A 19,230-nucleotide genomic window follows, 5' to 3' on the forward strand; every position below is an offset into this window, starting at 1 on the left:
CGGAAGAGGCCACTCACTCATGGGCAACTTATCCATAAGCAGGTAAGGCTTACCTACTTAAATTATCCGCAAGCGAGGAGCAAACCAAGATAAGAAGGTAAGAAAGGACACTGGCTATCACTTCTCTTCTACCCCCTCTCCCGTCACCCTCTTTATGGAGATGTACTTAGAGTACTTACCATTTACTTGGATTGCTGCTGTTGCATCAGCCGTCAAGGAACCTTGTGTCCTTTTTGATGGATTCGGATGACAGAATAAGCTTATTTCCTAGAGTATTATTATTATCATCATCATCATCACCATCACCATCATCCTCATATTAATTGTTCCATTTTCTCTTTTCATTAACTTTTTTTGAGATGCCATTTGCAACATTATGAGGGACTTCAAGCCCTCGGTGAACGATAGTAATGCGACGCTGATTCACCACATCCTTTACCATGCGCACTGCACACTCGCTCATCTTCAACCTCATCCACGTACTCACGCCCAGTTTCTACCGAGCCCGCTCGTCGCCAGGCACTGCTGCTGTAGCAGCTGCCGCGCAACATCACGATGACTCTCGGGACCCTTTAGCCTATCTGCATGGCCTGCGAGGACTGGCTATCTTTCTGATCTATACATCCGCCTTCTGCCTTCCTCTGCACCCCTTCGCACCCTCCGCCTCCATCATCAGGCCCATCGACAGCGACGATGACGGTGAGGGCAGCGAAGCCGTGGCCAGGAACCAAGTCCTTTCCTACCCACCCCTCTCCCTCCCCCTCCTCCGTCTCTTCCACAGCGGACCAGCCATGATCTCCATCCTCTTCGTCACCTCCGGCTACCTCCTCACCGCGCCGGCCGTCCGCCTCGCGCGCAGGCGGGCCCACGACGACCTCCTCCGCTACTTCACCGCCACCTTAGTCAAGCGCACCCTCCACCTCCTCCTCCCCACCGTCCTCACCTCCCTCGCCACCCTCGCCCTCGTCTGTCTGCACTGGTACGGCCCAGACCGCGCCCTCGACCCCAGCGCCGTGTTCCCTGCCTTTGCGCAGCCCCTCCTCCCGCCCGACCACCCAGGCGGCCTGTGGACTGCCCTCCGCCACTGGGTCGGCTTCGTCTCGCGCGAGGTCCTCAGCCCCTTCGACTGGCGGCCCATGTGGATGAAGCCCGTGAGCCTGTACGGGCAGCACCTGTGGGTGGTCGCGTACGAGTTCCGGTGCTCGCTGGTGCTGGCGGCTATCATGGCTGTCACCCTGCGCATGGAGTCGGCCCTCAAGCGCGCCGCGCTGGTCGTCGGCGTCATTGTGTACTGCGCCGTGTGGGAGAGGGGAGACATTGTGCTGTTCCTGGCCGGGCACATGCTTGCGCTTCATCAGGAGGCCGGGAGGCTGCATGACTTTGAGGATGATGGGGATGGGAAGAGGGGCGAGGGTGTGGATGGGTTGCTGGCGCACGCGGCAGCCTGTGATGTTGACCGGCCGCGCTCTTTGCCGGTGTATGTGGCGTGGCTGGGGAGTCTTTGGCTCCTCTCCTTTCCCTCCTATGATGAGGCACAAGACATACCCGGGTTCCAGCTCCTCGCTGCGACGGGCATCTCCAAAGAATTGTGGCACAGCATCGGCGCGGTACTGCTGGTCTGGTCCTTGGGAAGACTGAGGCTGGTCAGGAGCCTGCTCCGCGCTGACCCTGTCCAGTATCTGGGCCACATCTCGCTGGCTCTGTATCTGATCCATGAGCCTGTGCTGCAGTCGTGGGGATGGTATCTTACCGGCTGGCTCTTGAATGGCGAGCAGACCACCTCGACCGCTGCAGTCCCGGCTCTGTTCGTGGCATCTACCACGGTGACGGCGCTTGTGATCTGCATAGCGGATCTGGTTTGGAGGATAGTAGAAATACCCTCTATAAAGATGGCGCAGGAATTATATCGACACGCAATAGATGGAGTAGATGGTACCTGATATAGTCTGGATATATAGTCTCAACAGTCACATTCAATTTTGGTGCCGCAAAAGCTGTGTTGGTCTTTTAGAATGATGTGCAGCGAGCATTTTCACCAAAGTGATTCAACCTTGTAAGGAGTATTTCAAATGAGCAGTGCCATGATATAGGCACTACTTGAGGTGCGAGAAGACGGTTGCGCAGGTGAGAAGCGGCTTTTGATTGTTGCAGGAATGCATACTGAGACCGCAAACATCGAATAGAGTTTATAGCAAAGTCGATCTTGAGCATTGGAGAGATGAACATATGGCTGGATGGGATGAGACCACGCGAATTTGAATATCAAGGTCCAGATGAGAAATAACTCCATTGCACCCGCCCTGTGTCTCCATAATTAAAGAGAACCACCCTTCCTAATTACTTGTTTCCCTTTGCCTTTTGCAAACCTCTCCTTGAGTCTATTTCTTAGCCTGGTAAGGGTCATCTCTGGGCCCTCATCAGCAGCCACGAAGCGCCTGACTAGCAAGTTGAACATGCCACCAAACGCCAGCGCAATGGCCGTGGACGTAAATATGATGACGTTGTACGGCATGCTGAAGTCCGGAGTGGGCAGGTTGAGGAGCAGCGCCGTAGTGCGAAGGTTGGACGTCGTCGACGCGCCGCTGAGGATCGTGATGACTGCGCCAGGGACGTCGAAGCCCCTATTGGCATCTGGCGGATACTCGGTGTACCGCAGGATGGACTTCTCGAAGTCGTAGGTGAGGAAGACGGTGGACTTGGGCGGGATGCGGAGCTTGACCTCAAGCTGCGTGCCTCGCGTCCGGTCTAGGGCGGGGCGGTAGTAGATATCCTGAATGACGTTCTCGTGCTTGCCACTGGGTGTGTCGGTCACACGGGCCTCGAGAGTGTGCAGGTAAATGCGCATGAACCAGGGCAGCGACTCCATGTAGACGAACTCGACGCTCTCTGTGTCGCTAGGGTTCGTGAGGATGGTCTGGACACCGCCGCGCTCTTGGCCGTGGCCTGTCAAGCTACGCTCGGCATACAGCGGCGGAACATCAGGCTGCAGGAACTGATCTGCGCCAGTGCGGGCTGCCTCTCCTTCCCCCTCCACCTGTGGGAGATATAGCTCGATCATGGTCTCAGGACTGCCCTTGTAGCACCGTGACCGACCATCGCCAACTCTGATCTCTTGAACACCTTCCGACACCCACACAGGGCGGCTGTCTGGGAGCTCAAGACAGACCGGCGGCACCTCTGCATCAGCCAGGGGACAGCTCCCCTGAATACTCTTCCCAAAGATGTTGGATATAGACCACTCTTGACCTACGCTATACTCTACGGGAAAGCACGTGTCGTCGGAGTGATATGATTTGGACGTGTTGCATTTCAGTTCATGACCTGGAGGCGGGCGGGGGATCGGGTTGTCTATGTTGAGTGTCAGCAAACTGGACTTTTCAAGTGTCCAACAAACACTAGGTTACTGCACATACCCCTTGGCCGTCTCGAACGTTCAATGTCAAGCACCATATCAATGGACTGCTCAATCTCTAGCACACAATCGCCTTCCTCGGGGCACACTGGCTTGACATCGATAGCCATGCTCTGCCATGATGAGTCAAACAGCTTATGTCCGTCAAGCAGACTTGCGATGCCGGCCTTTCCCTTGCACGGCAACAGCTTGAGGAAAGGAGTCAGGTTCTCGGTGCAGACCACCTCTCTCGGCAGTGTTCCATGTAGTAGATGTAGGTTCGGGGTTGTCACATCTGCGTGGTCGCCCTCAGGCTGGAAGGACATGACTGGCCGTGTCGTTCGCGTTCCGTCTATAAAATTCAAGGAGGCGCAGAAGAGGCCAGACAGCGCGTTCGTGAGTGTCAGCCACTTGCGATCGGCCCTGTTTTGAACAGTGAAATGTCAGCCCAATACGTCTTCACCTATCTCATGAGAAGGCGAGCTGGGACATACTCCTCTTCAGTATCTGCTTCCAGCCACGCCCACAGCTCGACCCCAGTGCCCCCTTCCCTCGTACCGCCCCATGGCCGCACGCCCCAGCTCTCAGCGTCCCATCTTCCGAGACTGAACCGCAGATGCAGTTCCTTCGTGCCTGAATATTCCAAGATCTGTCCAAGAGACCGCGGGAAGAACCGAAAGTTATGCGCCTCGAACTCGGAAACAGTGGTGTTGGACCGGAAGTTGAAGCTGGCGAGCAGGGCGGACAGGGGCAGCGGCTTCAGGACCAGCTGTTCATGGTAGTCGGACGCGGAGGATATGGGTATCACAAGGGAACAGAGCACAGAAAGCAGGAGGGTCAATTGATGCCGCATCGTGGGCTATGGACCGTCCATCTGCGCTTGGGAGCCGCGTCGCTGTGAGGATGATGATTGTTAGATATTGCTTGGATCTCTGGAGTGTAACGTGGAGCTTAAACCACCACCACCACAAACCTGGGGAAGACAAGGGACGCAGGAGCAGGGGTTACAGGGGAACTATGTTTAGTGAACAGCACAGGGGGACAGGGGTGTGGGTGCGCTAAGTTTGAGCCTCAACCTTGTGTGGGTTAGGCGGTACGGTAGGTGTTAAGGCTGCTGAAGTAAGGAGCATGCACTAGAGGAAAGCCTCGAGGTTTAACATTGAGTCGCAACACTGAACCAACCGCGACAAGTTCTCTTACTGGTCGCCACCCACTGCCAACCCGTTGTAGGCCACTTCAAATAACGCTTTCGTCCTTTTCTATCAAGACGACTCCTTGACATTCGTCTCGTTGTATATCTCAGAAAAGGCATTTGCTTGTTGCGACTGTCGGAAGAGCGCGCGCGCGACTCTTGAAAAGATGGCGGCAGAGCAAAGAAAACTGCTTGGTAGCCCCCCCCCCCTTCCCACCCAAAAAAATAACCTCTGAGAGTTACATGCGCAGCAGGACACTGACATTGATCTCCTTCTCCAGAGCAGCTCATGGGCGGTGGTATAGCAGCGCGGTCCTCTCAGATCTCCCTCACCGACCCAAAAGCCTGCCGGTCCTACATCGCAGGCACGTGCCCGCACGACCTCTTCACCAACACCAAGCAGGACCTGGGCCCCTGCGCCAAGATCCACTCCGAGGCGCTCAAGGCCGAGTACGAGGCCCTCCCCGAGGCGGAGCGGCGGCGCCACGGCTTCGAGTACGACTACATGCGCGACCTGCAAAAGTATATTGAGGAGTGCAACCGACGCATCGACGTCGCCCAGCGCCGGCTGGAGAAGACGCCCGACGAGATCCGCCAGACCAACGTGCTGCTCAAGGCCATCGGCGACCTGGCGGCCAGCATCAGCAACGGCCTGCTCGAGGTCGAGGTCCTGGGCGAGCTGGGCGAGGTCGGCCGCGCCTACGACGAGTTCTTCCGCGTGCGCCAGGCCATGCAGCAGAAGGTCGAGCGGGAGAAGGAGCTCAAGGCGCTGAGCGACACCAGCGGGCCCAGCGGCCACCAGAAGCTGCAGGTCTGCGACGTGTGCGGCGCGTACCTGTCGCGGCTTGATAACGACAGAAGGCTGGCGGATCACTTCTACGGGAAGATGCACCTCGGCTATGCACAGATGCGCAAGACCTATGAGTCCTTCCCCAAGGAAATGAGGGGCCGATCAAGAGGATCGATGATGGGCGGCGGTGGTCCTATGGGTGGTGGTGGTTCTGGTGGTGACGATGTGGAAATGGGTGGTGTACCTACCGGTCCTGGAGGCGGTGATTGGGGTCGTGGACCAAGGGGCCCCCGTGGCGGTGGAGGGTACAGAGGAGGTCGTGGCCGGTTCCGTGGCGGCTGGTAGATCTCAGTCACTTGACTGTGGTTTCTGGTTGAGCTCGGGGTGTACGACCACTTGCTATCGGTCTCCTTTTGAGCTCTGGAGGTTGCACACATACTGAACACTTCTTCCCGACACCTGCAAACCTCGTCACCCACCTCAAACCTCACGATGGCGTCAAAATAAGTCGCAGTCTGGCTGACGCCTAATTTGCCACCCTGCCCGACCATGGACCATGATACAGACAAGAGTCCACCGACGGTCAGACGCGGGATATGGCAGTTTGCCGAGAGGCTGGAATGACCTGAAAATAGCCAGCCGTCTGCCCTGTCTGCCCTGAGCAAGCTTTGACGCAAGGACAAGAGGAGATTGCAAAAACAAAAGGCGATGGTATATCGCAAGGACGGTTGAAAATTGGGTCGGCAATGGGGCATTTGAGGCGTACTAGGCGTTCTGATTTTGGGGGAAGCGTAGACACGACCGTCCCATCTATCTTTTATTGATACCACAGAAAGGCGCGTCGAAAGGCTGCTATAAATCATGAAGTTACTTGTGTGACACAATGCTAGGTTTCTTAGCGTCACGATTGGAAAGTAGAGTAAGTGGCACAGCCTATGGAATTTTACATCCTCACCATTTGAGTCAATTAACGTTGTCCACGTTTCACTCTTGGTATATAGTGTGTCTGTTGGTAGATACGCAAATCTTACTAGACCGCTACCAACAATTACTGATATGCGATGATGACGCCGTATATATGTGTGTGTATCTCTGGTATCCTGGTTCATCCAATCGTGAAAGTAGACAAAAGAATCCAAGCCCACAGATGCCTAACAACCATACCGCCTAACTTTGCCAAGTGATTATTGCCCTCCGCCCTTAATTTCCCCCCCCCTTCTTTCTTTCTTCATCCTTATCTTTCTTTCGCTCTCTCTTTCTTCTTTGCTCGCTTTTTCAAGCCTCGCATGACCATGCTGGTTCCTTTGAAATGATGTTAAGCGCCGCTATCATGAGAAATCGCGTTGCCTGTGGTCAATCTAGGACTGAGCCGCGGCGTTCTTTTCGTCCTGAGATTCCATCTCCTCGTCCCACTTGCCCAGAGGGGAGAGCGGAGATGCGAGATCTGCCTTGATAGTGTTCTCAGTCTTCTTTTCCTTCGGGGCCGACGAGCCGGGCAGTGCTGGGAAGTCCTCAGTCTTCAAGACGGGTTCCTTTGATCGTCCGGCCGGAGGAGGTCCAGCTTGCTGTGGCGACGCGTCGAAGTCGTCCTCTCTGGCGCTGAAGCCTCCACGCCCTCCTCCTCCTCCTCCACGACCACCACGCCCCCTTCCGCCCCTCTCCCTGCCACGTCCTCCCCGACCGCTGGTCATGAAGTCTGTATCATCAGTCGCAGCAAATCTACTGCCAGACAGACCACCGCCCCGATTTGGCGCTGAGCTGCGGACGCCTCCGTTTGCGCCGCGGAAGTTGTATCCGCCCCTCCTCTTCTCCTCCTCGACGGCTCGCTCCTCCTTGCCCTCGTCCCACGAGCCACCAGCCTTGGCCTCCATGGCCTTGAGCTTGCGCTCCCGATTCCGCTCGCGCTCGTCGTCCATCTGCCTGCGATCCACAGCTTCACGCTTCCTGCGCTCGGCCTCCTCGGCGCGGCGCTTCTTGGCGTCCTCGGTAGCCTTCTCGACGGCGATCTCGTGAGACTGCCTGTCCTGCTCCTGCTGCTTGAACTTGGCGGCACGCTCGGCATTCAGGACCGTCATCTTCCTCATCTTCTCGGCAAGCTCGTCTTCGGTGGGTTTGGTCCTGGGGTTGGAGCCCGAGGACATGCGCGCGTCGGAGCCTGGCTTGGATCCGTGGCGGCGGCGCTCAGTGTTGTTATTGGGATTGTGGTCTGCTTTGGCGGGATGAGACGCGGGGCTCGATGGCTTGGGGGTGCTGGTCGAATCCACATCGTTACTGTTGTTGTTGCTGCTGCTGTTATTGTTGTTGGCATTGTTGTTGTGTGTGTGATTGGGCTTGTGGTTCCGAGGAGCACGAGGTGTGGAGGGAGGTGGCGCCTGGGTGGCATGTCGGGACTGTAGGAGACCCTTGGGGGCACCCTTTGGAGAGGTCACTGAGCTGGTAGGAGGAGGAGCATTGGCAGTTTGGATGTTTGGGGGCTGTTGCATCTCGGGCGCAGGAGGTTGAGGGGAGGAGGAGGAGGTGGTGGTGGTGGTGGTGGATGGAGCTGGGACTGCAGCTGGTGCTGCTGCTGCCGGAACTGGAGCAGGAGCAGATGCTGGTTCAGCTGGTGGTGGTGCTCCTCCATATTGATCCTCGACCGGCTCGAACTCATCAGCGAAGAGGTCATCATCAGTGCGTCCACCGAACTGGTCATCCATGGTTGCTGTTGCCGTTGCTTTTGCTTGTGAAGAGGGGTCAGAGACTGAATGAATAATGGAATGGATGGACTGCAAAGTGTGTTTCTTGATCAAGATAAGAAAATCGCGTGGAGAGGTTTAAATCTGATATATATGTGTAGGGGTATTCATATGTGTGGAAGGGAAGAGAAAATGTGTCAATACTCAAGCTGCACTTTGTCGCAAGAAAAGACAAAAAGTCCAAGCTAATTTGTTAGGAAGGAGGGGTGAGAACCGTGTTGGCTCCGGGTTTGTCGAGAAAAAAATGGGGTTACACAGTAAAGGGAAGCAGTGACACTCCGAGGCATTTAGTCAGCATGATCCGTTGGCTGCCATGATTGTATTCAGTACTGAGAACACACTATGCAACCCTGATGATTCATCCATTCTCCCTAAGCTTTTCCTACCACCACAGCCTATTCATCCCCAAGCCTGACAACAAGGCTTTCTGTCTTCTTTTCATCCTATGATGGCTAGCATTATGAACAACATTCGACACACACTAGAGGGTCCATTTTCGGCCCCAAGTCAACCCCACGAAACTACCTTGTCAAAAGACAGTGGATGGGGAAAGCCGAATGCCTTACCGAGCGACTAAGTGAACCTAAAAGTACTGGTATATCAGTGTGTCCTCGTGACCTGTTGGTGCTGCTCCCAGTCCTTGGCTCAGGAACAAACTTTTGAGATTCCAAGATGGCTATCACAGTTCATCTATGACCCCGCATATGGACCCTTAATGGGTAAAGTACGCAAGTCAATATGCGGGGAGGGATCCTTACGAGGTCATGTGCCAATATCCATCCCAACATACATATTTGGCACTTTGAACTTCACACTGGCCCGGCCTAGGCCTTACCTTCCTCCCCCTCCTCATCTTTCCCCAAGCCCAAGGTGTCTGGGAGATTGCCAAGAGAACAAGACTCGAGTATTTAATGTTACCTTCTTTCCGTCTCAGCAGATTACCACCAAAGAGACTGCATACATCACACAAAGATGTCCCCTACAAATATTGAGACTGAGGCCTTGGTTGTGGCTGCTCCTGGAGATGACTTCAAGCTTGTGCCCATCATCCTGGACGAGGTCAGGGGAAATGAGGTATTGGTCGAGATGAAGTATTCAGGGATTTGCCACACAGTGAGTAGTTGGCGTATCAGTATACCAACCCCCCTCTCTCTCTTGCTCTCACACTGAGAAGAAAACTGATTGTAGTGAAAACTAGGATCTTGTTGTACAGAGTGGCCAGCTGCCCATCCCAGAGTATCCTGTTGTCCTTGGCCACGAAGGAGCGGGCATCGTCAGGGCCATCGGGGCGGATTTCAAGGATAAGTCCCTCCAGGTGGGCGACCAGGTCCTCCTGTCTTGGACCACCTGCCAGAAGTGCACGGCATGCCTTGAGGGACGCCCCACGTTCTGCATACTGCACGCCAGCCTTAACTTCAAGGCCGTGAGGCTTCAAGACGGGAGCACGCCTGCTAGGCTCCGAGATGACGGTACGGCGGTCCGCGGTCAATTCTTTGGCCACTCCTCCTTTGCGCGCCTGTCGGTCGTCGAAGGCTTCAGCGTCGTCAAGTGTCCCGTGCCAGACATGTTGCCTTGTTATGCACCACTAGGATGTGCCTTCCAGACTGGCGCTGGCACCATCCTGAGTGCCGTGAAGCCAAGCAAGAGCGCGTGCGTGGTCATCTTCGGCCTGGGGAGCGTGGGCCTCGCAGCCCTGATGGCTGCTGCGCACCTGGAAGTGAGGCAGCTGGTCGCTGTGGATGTCGTCGACAGCAAGCTGGCACTGGCGACCGAGTTCGGCGCTACCCATACCGTCAACGCCGCCAAGGAGGGGGACGGTCTTGTCTCGCGGCTCAAGGAGATTACGGGCGGTGGCCCAGATGTGGCTATCGACTGCAGCGGGAACCCTCGTGCTCTCCAGGCTGTTCTGGACTGCATTGGCTACGGTGGGACGGCTGTCTCTGTGGGCGTGCCTCCACCTGGTTGCAAACTCACTATTGATGCCCTCCCATTCTTTATGGATAACAAGACGTTTCGGTCCGTCATAGAAGGGCAGTCGACGCCAACTGAGGTTTGAGATCCCTTCTACACAGACCAATTTCTTACAAAGCCCGGCTACTTTTGCATGCTGACATCCTTCCTTCTGATTACAGTTTCTTCCAGAACTTATCAAGCTTCATCAGAACGGCAGGTTTCCAATAGATAAGATCTGCAAAGTCTACTCGATCAAAGATTTTAAAGAGGCCTTGCAGGATATGCACGAGGGAAAGGTACAAAAACAAACAACTCTCAACCAATACCATCTGTCTCGGAAGCATGACTGACGAAATTGCCCAGGTAATCAAACCGATTCTCAAGTGGGACTAAGCCCCATCTATGTTTCCGAACCTTAAATCTTTTGTTTGCATCTTGGTACAGAGAAGAGGTAGAAAGGAAGAAATAAAATTGTCAATGCTTCTGGCATGATCCCGTCATCTTGTCCACAGCAGGCGCTCTACTTGTGTGGTACTGTGACCAACACCTGGTACTCCTTTCCAGCTTGGACGTTGCTAATATAGGCTTCGGGCAACCTTTCACCATCCAACACAACCTCGACAGTCTTCACATTACCGCGGCGGATGTTCACGTGGAAGTAAGCCTCACGGAACGTCCGTACCGCCCTCATACTTTCCCAACCTGTCGGCAGCTGTGGCTCCACACGTAACCCTTTGGCATCACCACGAAGGCCGCAGAGACCCTCGATGAAGCTCCTATACACCCACGACACGGTCCCGGTATTGAACAGCTGACTGGAACGTCCAGCCCTGTCTGGAATCTCTTTCCAACCACCTCGATAGTAATTCGGAATATACACAGGGAGCTGTCCCCTACGCATATAGTCCTCCTGGCCCGGCCCAGGCAGCATCTGCCTAAGCAGCTGATACGCGCGATCCGCTTGGCCGATGCTGTACAGAGCGTGGATATAAAACGCCGTAGCATGATTATACACGGCGCCATTCTCGCCCTGGCCGGGGAACTTCTGTGTCACCCGTCCAATGTCGTCCCGCATCCCGCTGAACGGAGGCCAGAACATCAGCACGCCGTATGGCGTTCCCAGCATCTCGTCCACGCGCGACAGCATCTTGTCGATCTGCGTTTCATGCGCAGCAGCAGCACCTCCCAGGATTGACCAGGCCTGTGGGTTCAGCCAGATCCTCCCTTCTGCGTCGTCCTTGACACCAAATGACACGCCGTCGTCCGTGATGCCACGTGCGAACCACTCTCCGTCCCAGAGGTACTTGTTGGCAGCCTGATTCACCTCTTTGACCCCTTCTCTGTATCTCTCAGCCAGGTCTGATCTGCCAACTTGTGAGCAGAGATCCGCCCAGAGCTTTACAGCGTACCCCGTTGCCACAGTCAGCCAGCCAGACACGCCTTTCCCCTTGAGCCCGACCATGTTCATCGGGTCGCACCAGTCACCCTGGGCAATGTAACTTAGGCCGCGGTGGTCTCGAGCATTGTCCGAGAGCAGCCAGTCCATGGCGCGGCACATGCGCTCCAGCACGGTCAGGGTGTTGCCATGTACATCTGTGATGCTCTCTCCAAGCAGGTCGAAGTCGGCCGTCTCATTTAGGTACACCTCGAGGGCGACCGGCAGCCAGACACAGTGGTCCGTATGCGGGACCTGGTTGATGTATTTGAGCTCCGCGCCAGGGAGGAGCAGGATGCCGTCCGGCATGGCGCCTGTTTTCTCCTGCTGCGATAGGGCTGTCACGATGGCCCTGCGGGCTACGGGCGGGTTGATGTACGCCATGCCCATATTGTCCTGGAGATAGTTGCGCGTCTGCGGGTCCGTCGTCAGGCGGTTCACGTCGCCGTGGTAAAACACCTGTCGAGGGAGCCAGTTGTTGACAAAGTCGTCGAGGTGGGGGTCCGGCGTGTGGATGCTGAGACAGCCTGCGCCCTCGCGGATGTAGGCCTGGAACGCACTGGAGGCTGCCGAGAAGCCCTCCTCGGAAAGGTACTTGTTCCTCACGGCCTGGATCTCGGCGTCGTCTAGGGCGGGGCCGAATAGGAAATGGTATGTCTGGATCTGACCGGGCGCAAGGTCGAGACGGTACTGGACAGCCGCTGCAGGTGTCTCGTACCGTGCGTCGCTTCTCTGCAACTCTGAGGCTTCGGTGATTGCCGATGGCGCATGGAGGCCGCCTTCTCCTTCGAAAGCCTCCTGCCGGGCTTCCCACGAGGTCGGTGGGACGCTGCAGAGAAAATAGGTCTTGTCCTTGAGGGTCTTGTTTTTGGGGTAGTCCTCTGCCTTTTGATACGGCGTCACGCTGCTCGCAACGATCCCAACCAAGTCCTCTCTATACTCTGCGCCCTGGTTCATCCACGACATATACCCGACCGTGAAGTAAGGGTAGACACTGATCTTCCTCTTACGAGAGGGCGACGACGATGACGCCGACGAAGTATTTGTAACCCTCACAGTCCACAATTCAACCACATCATGCGTCGGCAGTGTCAAGACCATCTCCACCCTCACCCCCTCCAGCCCCTCGACCGTCCAGGAGACATCGCTCTTCCCCACAGAAAACACAAACCGCTCCGACGTGGCCCGCACAGGCTCATGGGGCGCAGAAAACACCAACCCCGTCTCCTCGTCCTTGACGTACACGAAGCGGCCTGGGTGATGGGCATAATAGTTCTGCTCCGGCTGCATGAATGTCCTGGCCTCGATGTTGGGCGCGTGCGAGTACTTGGCCGGCTCGGGCTGCATGAACTGCGCGGTGGCGTGGCCGCGGCAGGTGAGGTGGATCATCATCGTCTTATTCCAAAGAAAGCCGCCGGCCTTGGGGAGGGCGGTTGGGCTGGTGAGCTCATAGCGGTCTCCATTCTCGGTCGGACCAAGGAGACGATGGGTGGCAGGTTCGTCTGGTGAGGGCATTATCCTGGCGGAACCGGTGGTGTGTGATCATGAACAGGGGTTTTGCGTGACGTGAATGAGTGTTTGGTCTTGAAGATCCATGATAGAAAAGGAAAGGAGTATGAAGAATTCTGGAAGCAGTCGACACTTTCCAGTCTGGAATATATAAATTTACAAAGCAGTAATACCTATAGGTCTGTTGCACATGCGCAGGGACTAACGGCAGATCTTCCCGTGTAAGCCAGACGAGACTTTATTTTTCGGTGGTGTAAAGGCCGATTATAGGACTTTCTGGAAGAGCAGTCCCTGTCGGAGGATTTAGCCTTAATTCAAACAGTGCAGGAGGAGACGGGGGCCAGGCAAAACTTCGGAATCTTTCAATGTAAACTAAGTACTCAGATAACATGATTCTCGATCGAGAAGAACTTGTCCCCACTATGTACAATTATGACACAATTTAGTGTGAAAATTGTAGACCCGGCTGATGGCTTTTATAACACCGAACTTTACCTTCAATATGAGGAGACCACAATGGTGCTGGAGACATGATGGTCTTTGTTACGAAGTCACTGGTAATCAGGTGCCTGGCCACGAAGGTCCTATGCAAGGAGGCTGTCAATCTGAAGTTACAGATGCTCGTGTGGTGAAAATGGGCTTCTCATAAACTACTGTGTTTCCATATTGAGGATGAGTTGAAGATACTTTCAAGGAAGGCCACTACTTATTACATTGTCATTTTGGTCTATTGCGACATCCCTTGATTTGGCAAGGCTGCAACAAGAAGTAGGGAGAAAAGGAGGGATGAAAGAAGAAAAAAACCATGCATCAAATAACATATGAGTTCGTTAACCACCTATTGCTTTTACTGAGCTTATGGCCAGTGTACTCAAACTTTTACAAGTGTAAATTCAAATTGATTGATCGGATCGGCAAGTCAAGGAGAGAAATATCTCAGAGGAAAAGCTGGGATGAGGCAAGAAAAAGAGCAAAACTAGCCAACCAGTCCTAATGTAAGTGCCTGCTGTTTAGCTGCTTAGAATAATTACGGTATTCCCCCCGAAGGATTTGGCCTTGGCGGAGCCGCATGTTCCTCAAAGGCAACACCTTTCATGAGACGAGCGAGGCTTATAGTAAAGTTTAATAATTGCCAAGCTGTATTTTCTGCTGGCGTACTGATTCAAAGCAGCTCCCCCTGAAATCCACCGGAACCTTGAACCCGGGCAGTAAGGAGTAGTAAGTAGTTATGCCGACGAACCGCTTTTGGACTGCCCAATCCAGCTCGCCGGCAAGACGCGCCATCGTGGTGCCTGGTAATCACCACGTTGCGCATAGCAATTCACTCTGACGCTCACATCATCGTGCAATCTACTCTAGATCAGAGGCCAATCTTACCAATCCTTCACGCAATTGACTAGATACAACAATGATAGGCACCACAAACACACGCGTCTCCTCCGTAAATTAGTATATCATGGGCTGGACGATATCATACCCCCCTTCCACTTGGACGCTCTTCCCAGATGCCAATTGCCTAAAATCACAACAAGATAATTACAGCATCAATTCACCATGGATAACTGGGCATTGCCAGACGGTAACTTGGTCAAGTCATCCCAGCACCCTCTTGCCGCTCTGGGCATCACGCTGCACAACGAATCCGACGCAGCGACATGCTTCGACGATTGGAGCTTCGGCCCATGGGTTCATGATTGCTCAAGGGGACTCGACTTTACATTGTTATTTGAAGAGAGCATTCTAGCTATTGTTCCGTCGTCTCTATCTGTTGTCTTTGCGTTCTTTCGAATAATGTCCATGAGAAAGAAGCAATCGGAGGATACCGTCAAGAGATCCGCCCTCAACGCCAGCAAGCAAGTAAGATAACCTTTCCTTCTTCCTTCTTCTTTTCTTTCTTTCCTTTCTTTTTGCCTTCTCTGCAGTAAAGTGACGAGCCTGTATCTAATTAGAACGCAGGCTATAATCTTTGCACTGGGCATTGTCCATGTGGTTATTCTTTTCACAAGTCTGAGGCTCCACGGTCCTTTCTACCACTGGAAGGTCGCATCTGCCGCACTGTCCATCCTGACTATTGGCCCCATGAGTATTCTGTCATATTATGAGCACACAAGGCAGCCGAGAACGTCACTCTTGCTCAACGCATACCTCGCCCTGTCGCTATGCCTAGGAATCATTCGGGCGCGAACAGCCTGGCTGGTGTTTGGTAGCGATGCTTACACCCTCTTATTCACCATCAGCCTCGTCTTCACAATAGTTATTGCGAGTTTGGAGGTTGTGCCAAAGAAATACTCGCACACGGAAGAGCCGCAAGAGATCAGCCCCGAAGAGACAAGCGGCCTCTACTCACTGGCGCTGGTATCGTGGCTCAATCCTCTGATCCGCCTAGGCAACCGAAAGATCCTCGATACGGAGGACCTGTATCCTCTCCACACCCAGCTCTCGGCGGCTGATGTGTCTAGAAACTTCAGCAAAAGATGGCAGGGCGACAAGGGCTCTGCATCGCGGCGATGGCTGCTGACCAAACTAGTCAGGTCCTTCTGGTATTCTCTCCTCGTTCCTGTGCCGAGCCGTGCTGCTTTGCTCGTCTTCTCCATTTGTCAACCCTTCTTCATCCAGAGACTTGTCCGCTACCTGCAGAACGGTCCCTCTTCAGTCGCCCTTGGCGCCGGCGCCGACGACGACAACACCACCACCAAGCCCGTCCTGATCCTGGCTAGCATCTGCATATACGGCGGCATCGCTCTGTCGGTCACATCCTTCAACTACCTCAACAACCGCGCCTTCACCAAGATCCGCAGCGCGCTCGCAACCGCCGTCTTCCAAAAGTCCACCAGCCTCCAGTCCGCCCACCTGGACGCGGCAGTCTTGACCCTCATGAGCACAGACATAGAGCGCATCGACGAGGGCCTGCGGTCGTTCCACGAGATCTGGGCCAACACGATCGAGGTGACCATTGCAGCTTGGCTGCTCCAGCAGCAGCTCGGCCCTGCCTTCCTGGCCCCCATCGGCGGTGTCGTGATCTGTGCGCTCCTGATGACCTGGATCAGCAGTCTCGCCGGGCGGAGGATCGCCACGTGGACATCGCACACCGAGGGCAGGGTGACGCTGACGAGCGCGGTGGTGTCGAGCATGAAGCCCCTCAAGATCGCAGGTTTGACCGAGGCCGCGGCGACTTCACTGCAGGGCGCGAGGGAGCAGGAGATTGATGCTGGCACCTCCTACCGCATGATCACGGTATTTTCCATCGTCAACGCCTTTTCGCCGGAGTTTCTGGTCCCTGTGGCTACGTTTGTGCTGGCTGCTGGGCGGCGCCTGGACATGGCGCAGATTTTTGCGAGCTTGTCGTATCTGCGGCTGATCACTGCGCCCCTGAGCCAGCTGTTCCAGAGGGTACCGTTTATGATGACTGCGTTCACAAGCCTGAACCGTATTCAGGAGTTCCTGGACAGAGAGCAGCGCACAGACTACCGGTTGTTTGAGGGAACGTCGTCGCCGTCGTCGGTTCTTGACGGCGGGTCAGATGGTGCTGCGATCACGCTCGACAAGCTGAGGGTGGGCTGGATGCAGGATAAGTGGCAGCTTCGTGACTTGAACCTGACCATTCCTAAATCCCAAATCACCATCATCACGGGGCCAGTGGCGTCTGGAAAGTCGACCTTGTGCAAAACGCTCCTAGGCGAAGCGACGTTTACACAAGGCACCGTCATGTTCCACCAGCAGCGCCGGCGGGTTGGATACTGTGACCAGACAGCCTTCCTCGTAAACGGAACCATCAGGTCCAATATCATTGGGTTCGACGCCTTTGATGGCCTCCTATACGACCAAGTAGTAGACGCTGTCCTTCTCAAGGCTGACTTTCGAAACTTACCAAAGGGAGACGCGACTGAGATCGGCAGCGGAGGCGCCACTCTGAGCGGCGGTCAGAAGCAAAGGGTAGCCCTCGCGCGCGCTCTTTATTTGAACACGGACAGCTATATCTTGGATGATTTCACCGTAGGTCTAGACAGGCAGACTGCGGATGAGATCGTGAGACGCCTGTTGCGGCCGGGCGGCTTCCTCACACGCAGACGAGCTACCATCGTCTGGGCCACGCACTCCATCCGGTATCTGTCCCTGGCCCAGCGTGTGATCGCCCTGAGCACAGATGGCAAGGTACTCCATCAAGGTGGCCCCGAGGAGGTGCTCCATGACCGACAGGTGACGATGAAATTAGGAGAGGACGAAGAAAAACAGGAGGACGAGGACAAGGCCCCCGCCGCTGAGAGCCACGAGGTCAAGGACGATCGCGGCAAGGACTCCTCTCGAGCGCTGAACGGAGCAGACATCTACATCCACTACTTCTCGGCCTTCGGAACGCCCCTGATCATCGCCGCCATCATCACAGGTCTGTTGTTCGGCTTCTTTGCAAACGCAGGCGCAGTATGGCTCAAGACATGGGCCGAGAACACCTTCGCCATCCCCAGCCCGCTCAGCCGCATCAACGCCTTCTATCTCGGCATCTACGCCGCCATCAACAGCCTGGCATTGACAAGCCTATGTGCATATGTCGCCATCACTCTCGTCGGCATGGTTAGGACCTCAGGCTCTGTGCTCCACCGCCGCGCCGTCACCGCGCTGATGCACGCCCCGCTACGTTACCTCACAAACACCGACGCCGGAGTGATTGTGAACTACTTCTCACAGGACATGAACCTCGTAGACACCGCCCTTCCGACCCTGGTTATGAACACCTTCGTAGTCGCATGCCTGCTCCTCGGCCAGGCCGTCGTCATCACCATCGGTACGCCGCCGATCCTGCTCGCCTATCCTTTCGCTGCCGTTGCACTTGGTGCTGTCACCAGGTTCTACCTGCACACCTCGCGCCAACTGCGCCTTCTGGAGCTCGAGAACAAGTCACCCCTGTACGCCCAGTTCGCGGACGCTGTGCGTGGTATTGTTTCGATCCGCGCGATGGGCTGGGTCGCGGCGTGTGCGGCGCAGAACCGCCAGCGCCTAGACGACGCGCTGAGGCCGTTGTACCTCCGGCAGGCTATGGGCATATGGCTCGGCCTTGTGATGAAGCTGGTGGTCGCGGCTGTCGCGGTGGCCTTTACAGTGCTGGCGGCAACACAAGGGCGCAGCGGGGGGCTCGTGGGCGCGGGGCTGGTGGCGCTCATGTCGTTTGGCGACTGGCTCAACACTGTCGTGCAGTGCTGGGTGCAGCTGGAAATGAGCCTGGGCGCCGTGAAGCGGTTGAAGGACTTTGGCGAGAAGGCAGGGAAGGAGGAAGAGGAGCGTGCTGGGGAGGACCTGAGACCCGACCAAGCGTGGCCGGCCAGAGGCCAGATCGTGATTGAGCGAGTGGATGCCTCGTATGCGGCGAAAGGCTACAGAGATGATGCGGAGGATGTTAGTCTGGCGCTGAGGGAGGTGTCGCTAAGGTTCTCTGCTGGCGAGAAGGTCGCAATTGTGGGGAGGACAGGCAGCGGAAAGTCCTCGCTGATCCTCTTGCTGCTGCGCCTGCTCGACCCGACTCCTGAGACAGAGAACAACATCAGTATCGACGGCCTGCCACTCCGCCGTATCCACAGAGACACCCTCCGCCAGAGAATCATAGCCGTACCGCAGGACATGGTTTCGACGTTAGCGGCCGGTGAGACATTCAAACATGCTCTGGACCCGTACTCACAAGGTACAGAGGAGGACTGCCTGGCAGCTTTGGCAGATGTCGGCCTGCTCGAAACCGTTGAGGCTGCTGGAGGAATTCACGCAAAGATTGGCAGGGAGATGCTGAGTCAGGGCCAGAGGCAGCTGTTCAGTCTGGCTGTTGCTGTCCTGCGTGCACGACTCCGCAACAAGAATGGTAGCCTCGGTGGCGTAGTACTGCTCGATGAGATCACAGCCAACGTAGACAAGAAGACGGAGAAGGCTATCATGAGGGTGATCGAGACCATCTTCAAGGGCTACACACTGGTGGCCGTGACGCATAGCCTTGAGTCTGTGGCGGGTTTTGATCGAGTTCTTGTGATGGCTGATGGGCGGGTGATCAAGGATGGCCCCCCCGAGCTGTCGGCTGAAGAGCCATGAGGAACATATAGTCAGTGATGAGCGTGCACAAATGAGGAGCTGCATTCAGGGGACATTCAAGACCGTAAATCCCAGTGTTGTCCAAGGGACAAGGTGAGATAAGAGAGCAAAGATTCACGTTGATTACCGCCCGATTGATCTCTCACCCTTGAGCAAGGT

At 55.4% G+C, this 19,230-nt stretch overlaps 6 protein-coding genes across 6 annotated transcripts; 4 read left to right on the plus strand and 2 right to left on the minus strand.

Annotated features, from left to right (window-relative positions):
- Positions 1 to 165: 165 nt before the first annotated feature.
- Positions 166 to 1,920, plus strand: M406DRAFT_353173 (uncharacterized protein; the record flags this gene model as incomplete). The annotated part of the gene is made up of 2 exons (XM_040922746.1): positions 166 to 1,804; positions 1,899 to 1,920. Exons 1-2 carry the CDS (start codon positions 441 to 443, stop codon positions 1,918 to 1,920), a joined length of 1,386 nt encoding a protein of 461 aa, XP_040772566.1. The 5' UTR covers positions 166 to 440.
- Positions 1,921 to 2,121: 201 nt separating this feature from the next.
- M406DRAFT_281649 (Gpi16 subunit, GPI transamidase component) lies at positions 2,122 to 4,315 on the minus strand. The gene is made up of 3 exons (XM_040918448.1): positions 3,886 to 4,315; positions 3,414 to 3,814; positions 2,122 to 3,348 (listed from the first exon to the last, which is right to left on the minus strand). Exons 1-3 carry the CDS (start codon positions 4,242 to 4,244, stop codon positions 2,315 to 2,317), a joined length of 1,794 nt encoding a protein of 597 aa, XP_040772567.1. The 5' UTR covers positions 4,245 to 4,315; the 3' UTR covers positions 2,122 to 2,314.
- A 435-nt stretch (positions 4,316 to 4,750) lies between these two features.
- M406DRAFT_50590 (uncharacterized protein) lies at positions 4,751 to 5,718 on the plus strand (the record flags this gene model as incomplete). Its single annotated transcript, XM_040924418.1, has 3 exons — positions 4,751 to 4,778; positions 4,865 to 5,575; positions 5,633 to 5,718. 3 exons carry the CDS (start codon positions 4,751 to 4,753, stop codon positions 5,716 to 5,718), a joined length of 825 nt encoding a protein of 274 aa, XP_040772568.1.
- Positions 5,719 to 9,080: 3,362 nt separating this feature from the next.
- On the plus strand, positions 9,081 to 10,560 carry M406DRAFT_94894 (uncharacterized protein; the record flags this gene model as incomplete). Its single annotated transcript, XM_040926286.1, has 4 exons — positions 9,081 to 9,221; positions 9,307 to 10,158; positions 10,241 to 10,357; positions 10,425 to 10,560. The coding sequence occupies 4 exons, from the start codon at positions 9,081 to 9,083 to the stop codon at positions 10,452 to 10,454; spliced, it is 1,140 nt and encodes a 379-aa protein (XP_040772569.1). The 3' UTR covers positions 10,455 to 10,560.
- A 21-nt stretch (positions 10,561 to 10,581) lies between these two features.
- M406DRAFT_342359 (family 94 glycoside hydrolase) lies at positions 10,582 to 13,011 on the minus strand (the record flags this gene model as incomplete). Its single annotated transcript, XM_040921765.1, has 1 exon — positions 10,582 to 13,011. One exon carries the CDS (start codon positions 13,009 to 13,011, stop codon positions 10,582 to 10,584), a length of 2,430 nt encoding a protein of 809 aa, XP_040772570.1.
- Positions 13,012 to 14,559: 1,548 nt separating this feature from the next.
- On the plus strand, positions 14,560 to 19,071 carry M406DRAFT_295262 (putative ABC multidrug transporter; the record flags this gene model as incomplete). The annotated part of the gene is made up of 2 exons (XM_040919181.1): positions 14,560 to 14,862; positions 14,962 to 19,071. The coding sequence occupies 2 exons, from the start codon at positions 14,560 to 14,562 to the stop codon at positions 19,069 to 19,071; spliced, it is 4,413 nt and encodes a 1,470-aa protein (XP_040772571.1).
- Positions 19,072 to 19,230: the final 159 nt, after the last annotated feature.

This window comes from Cryphonectria parasitica (assembly GCF_011745365.1).
Source record: "Cryphonectria parasitica EP155 unplaced genomic scaffold M406scaffold_8, whole genome shotgun sequence".
Lineage (NCBI taxonomy): Eukaryota > Fungi > Ascomycota > Sordariomycetes > Diaporthales > Cryphonectriaceae > Cryphonectria > Cryphonectria parasitica.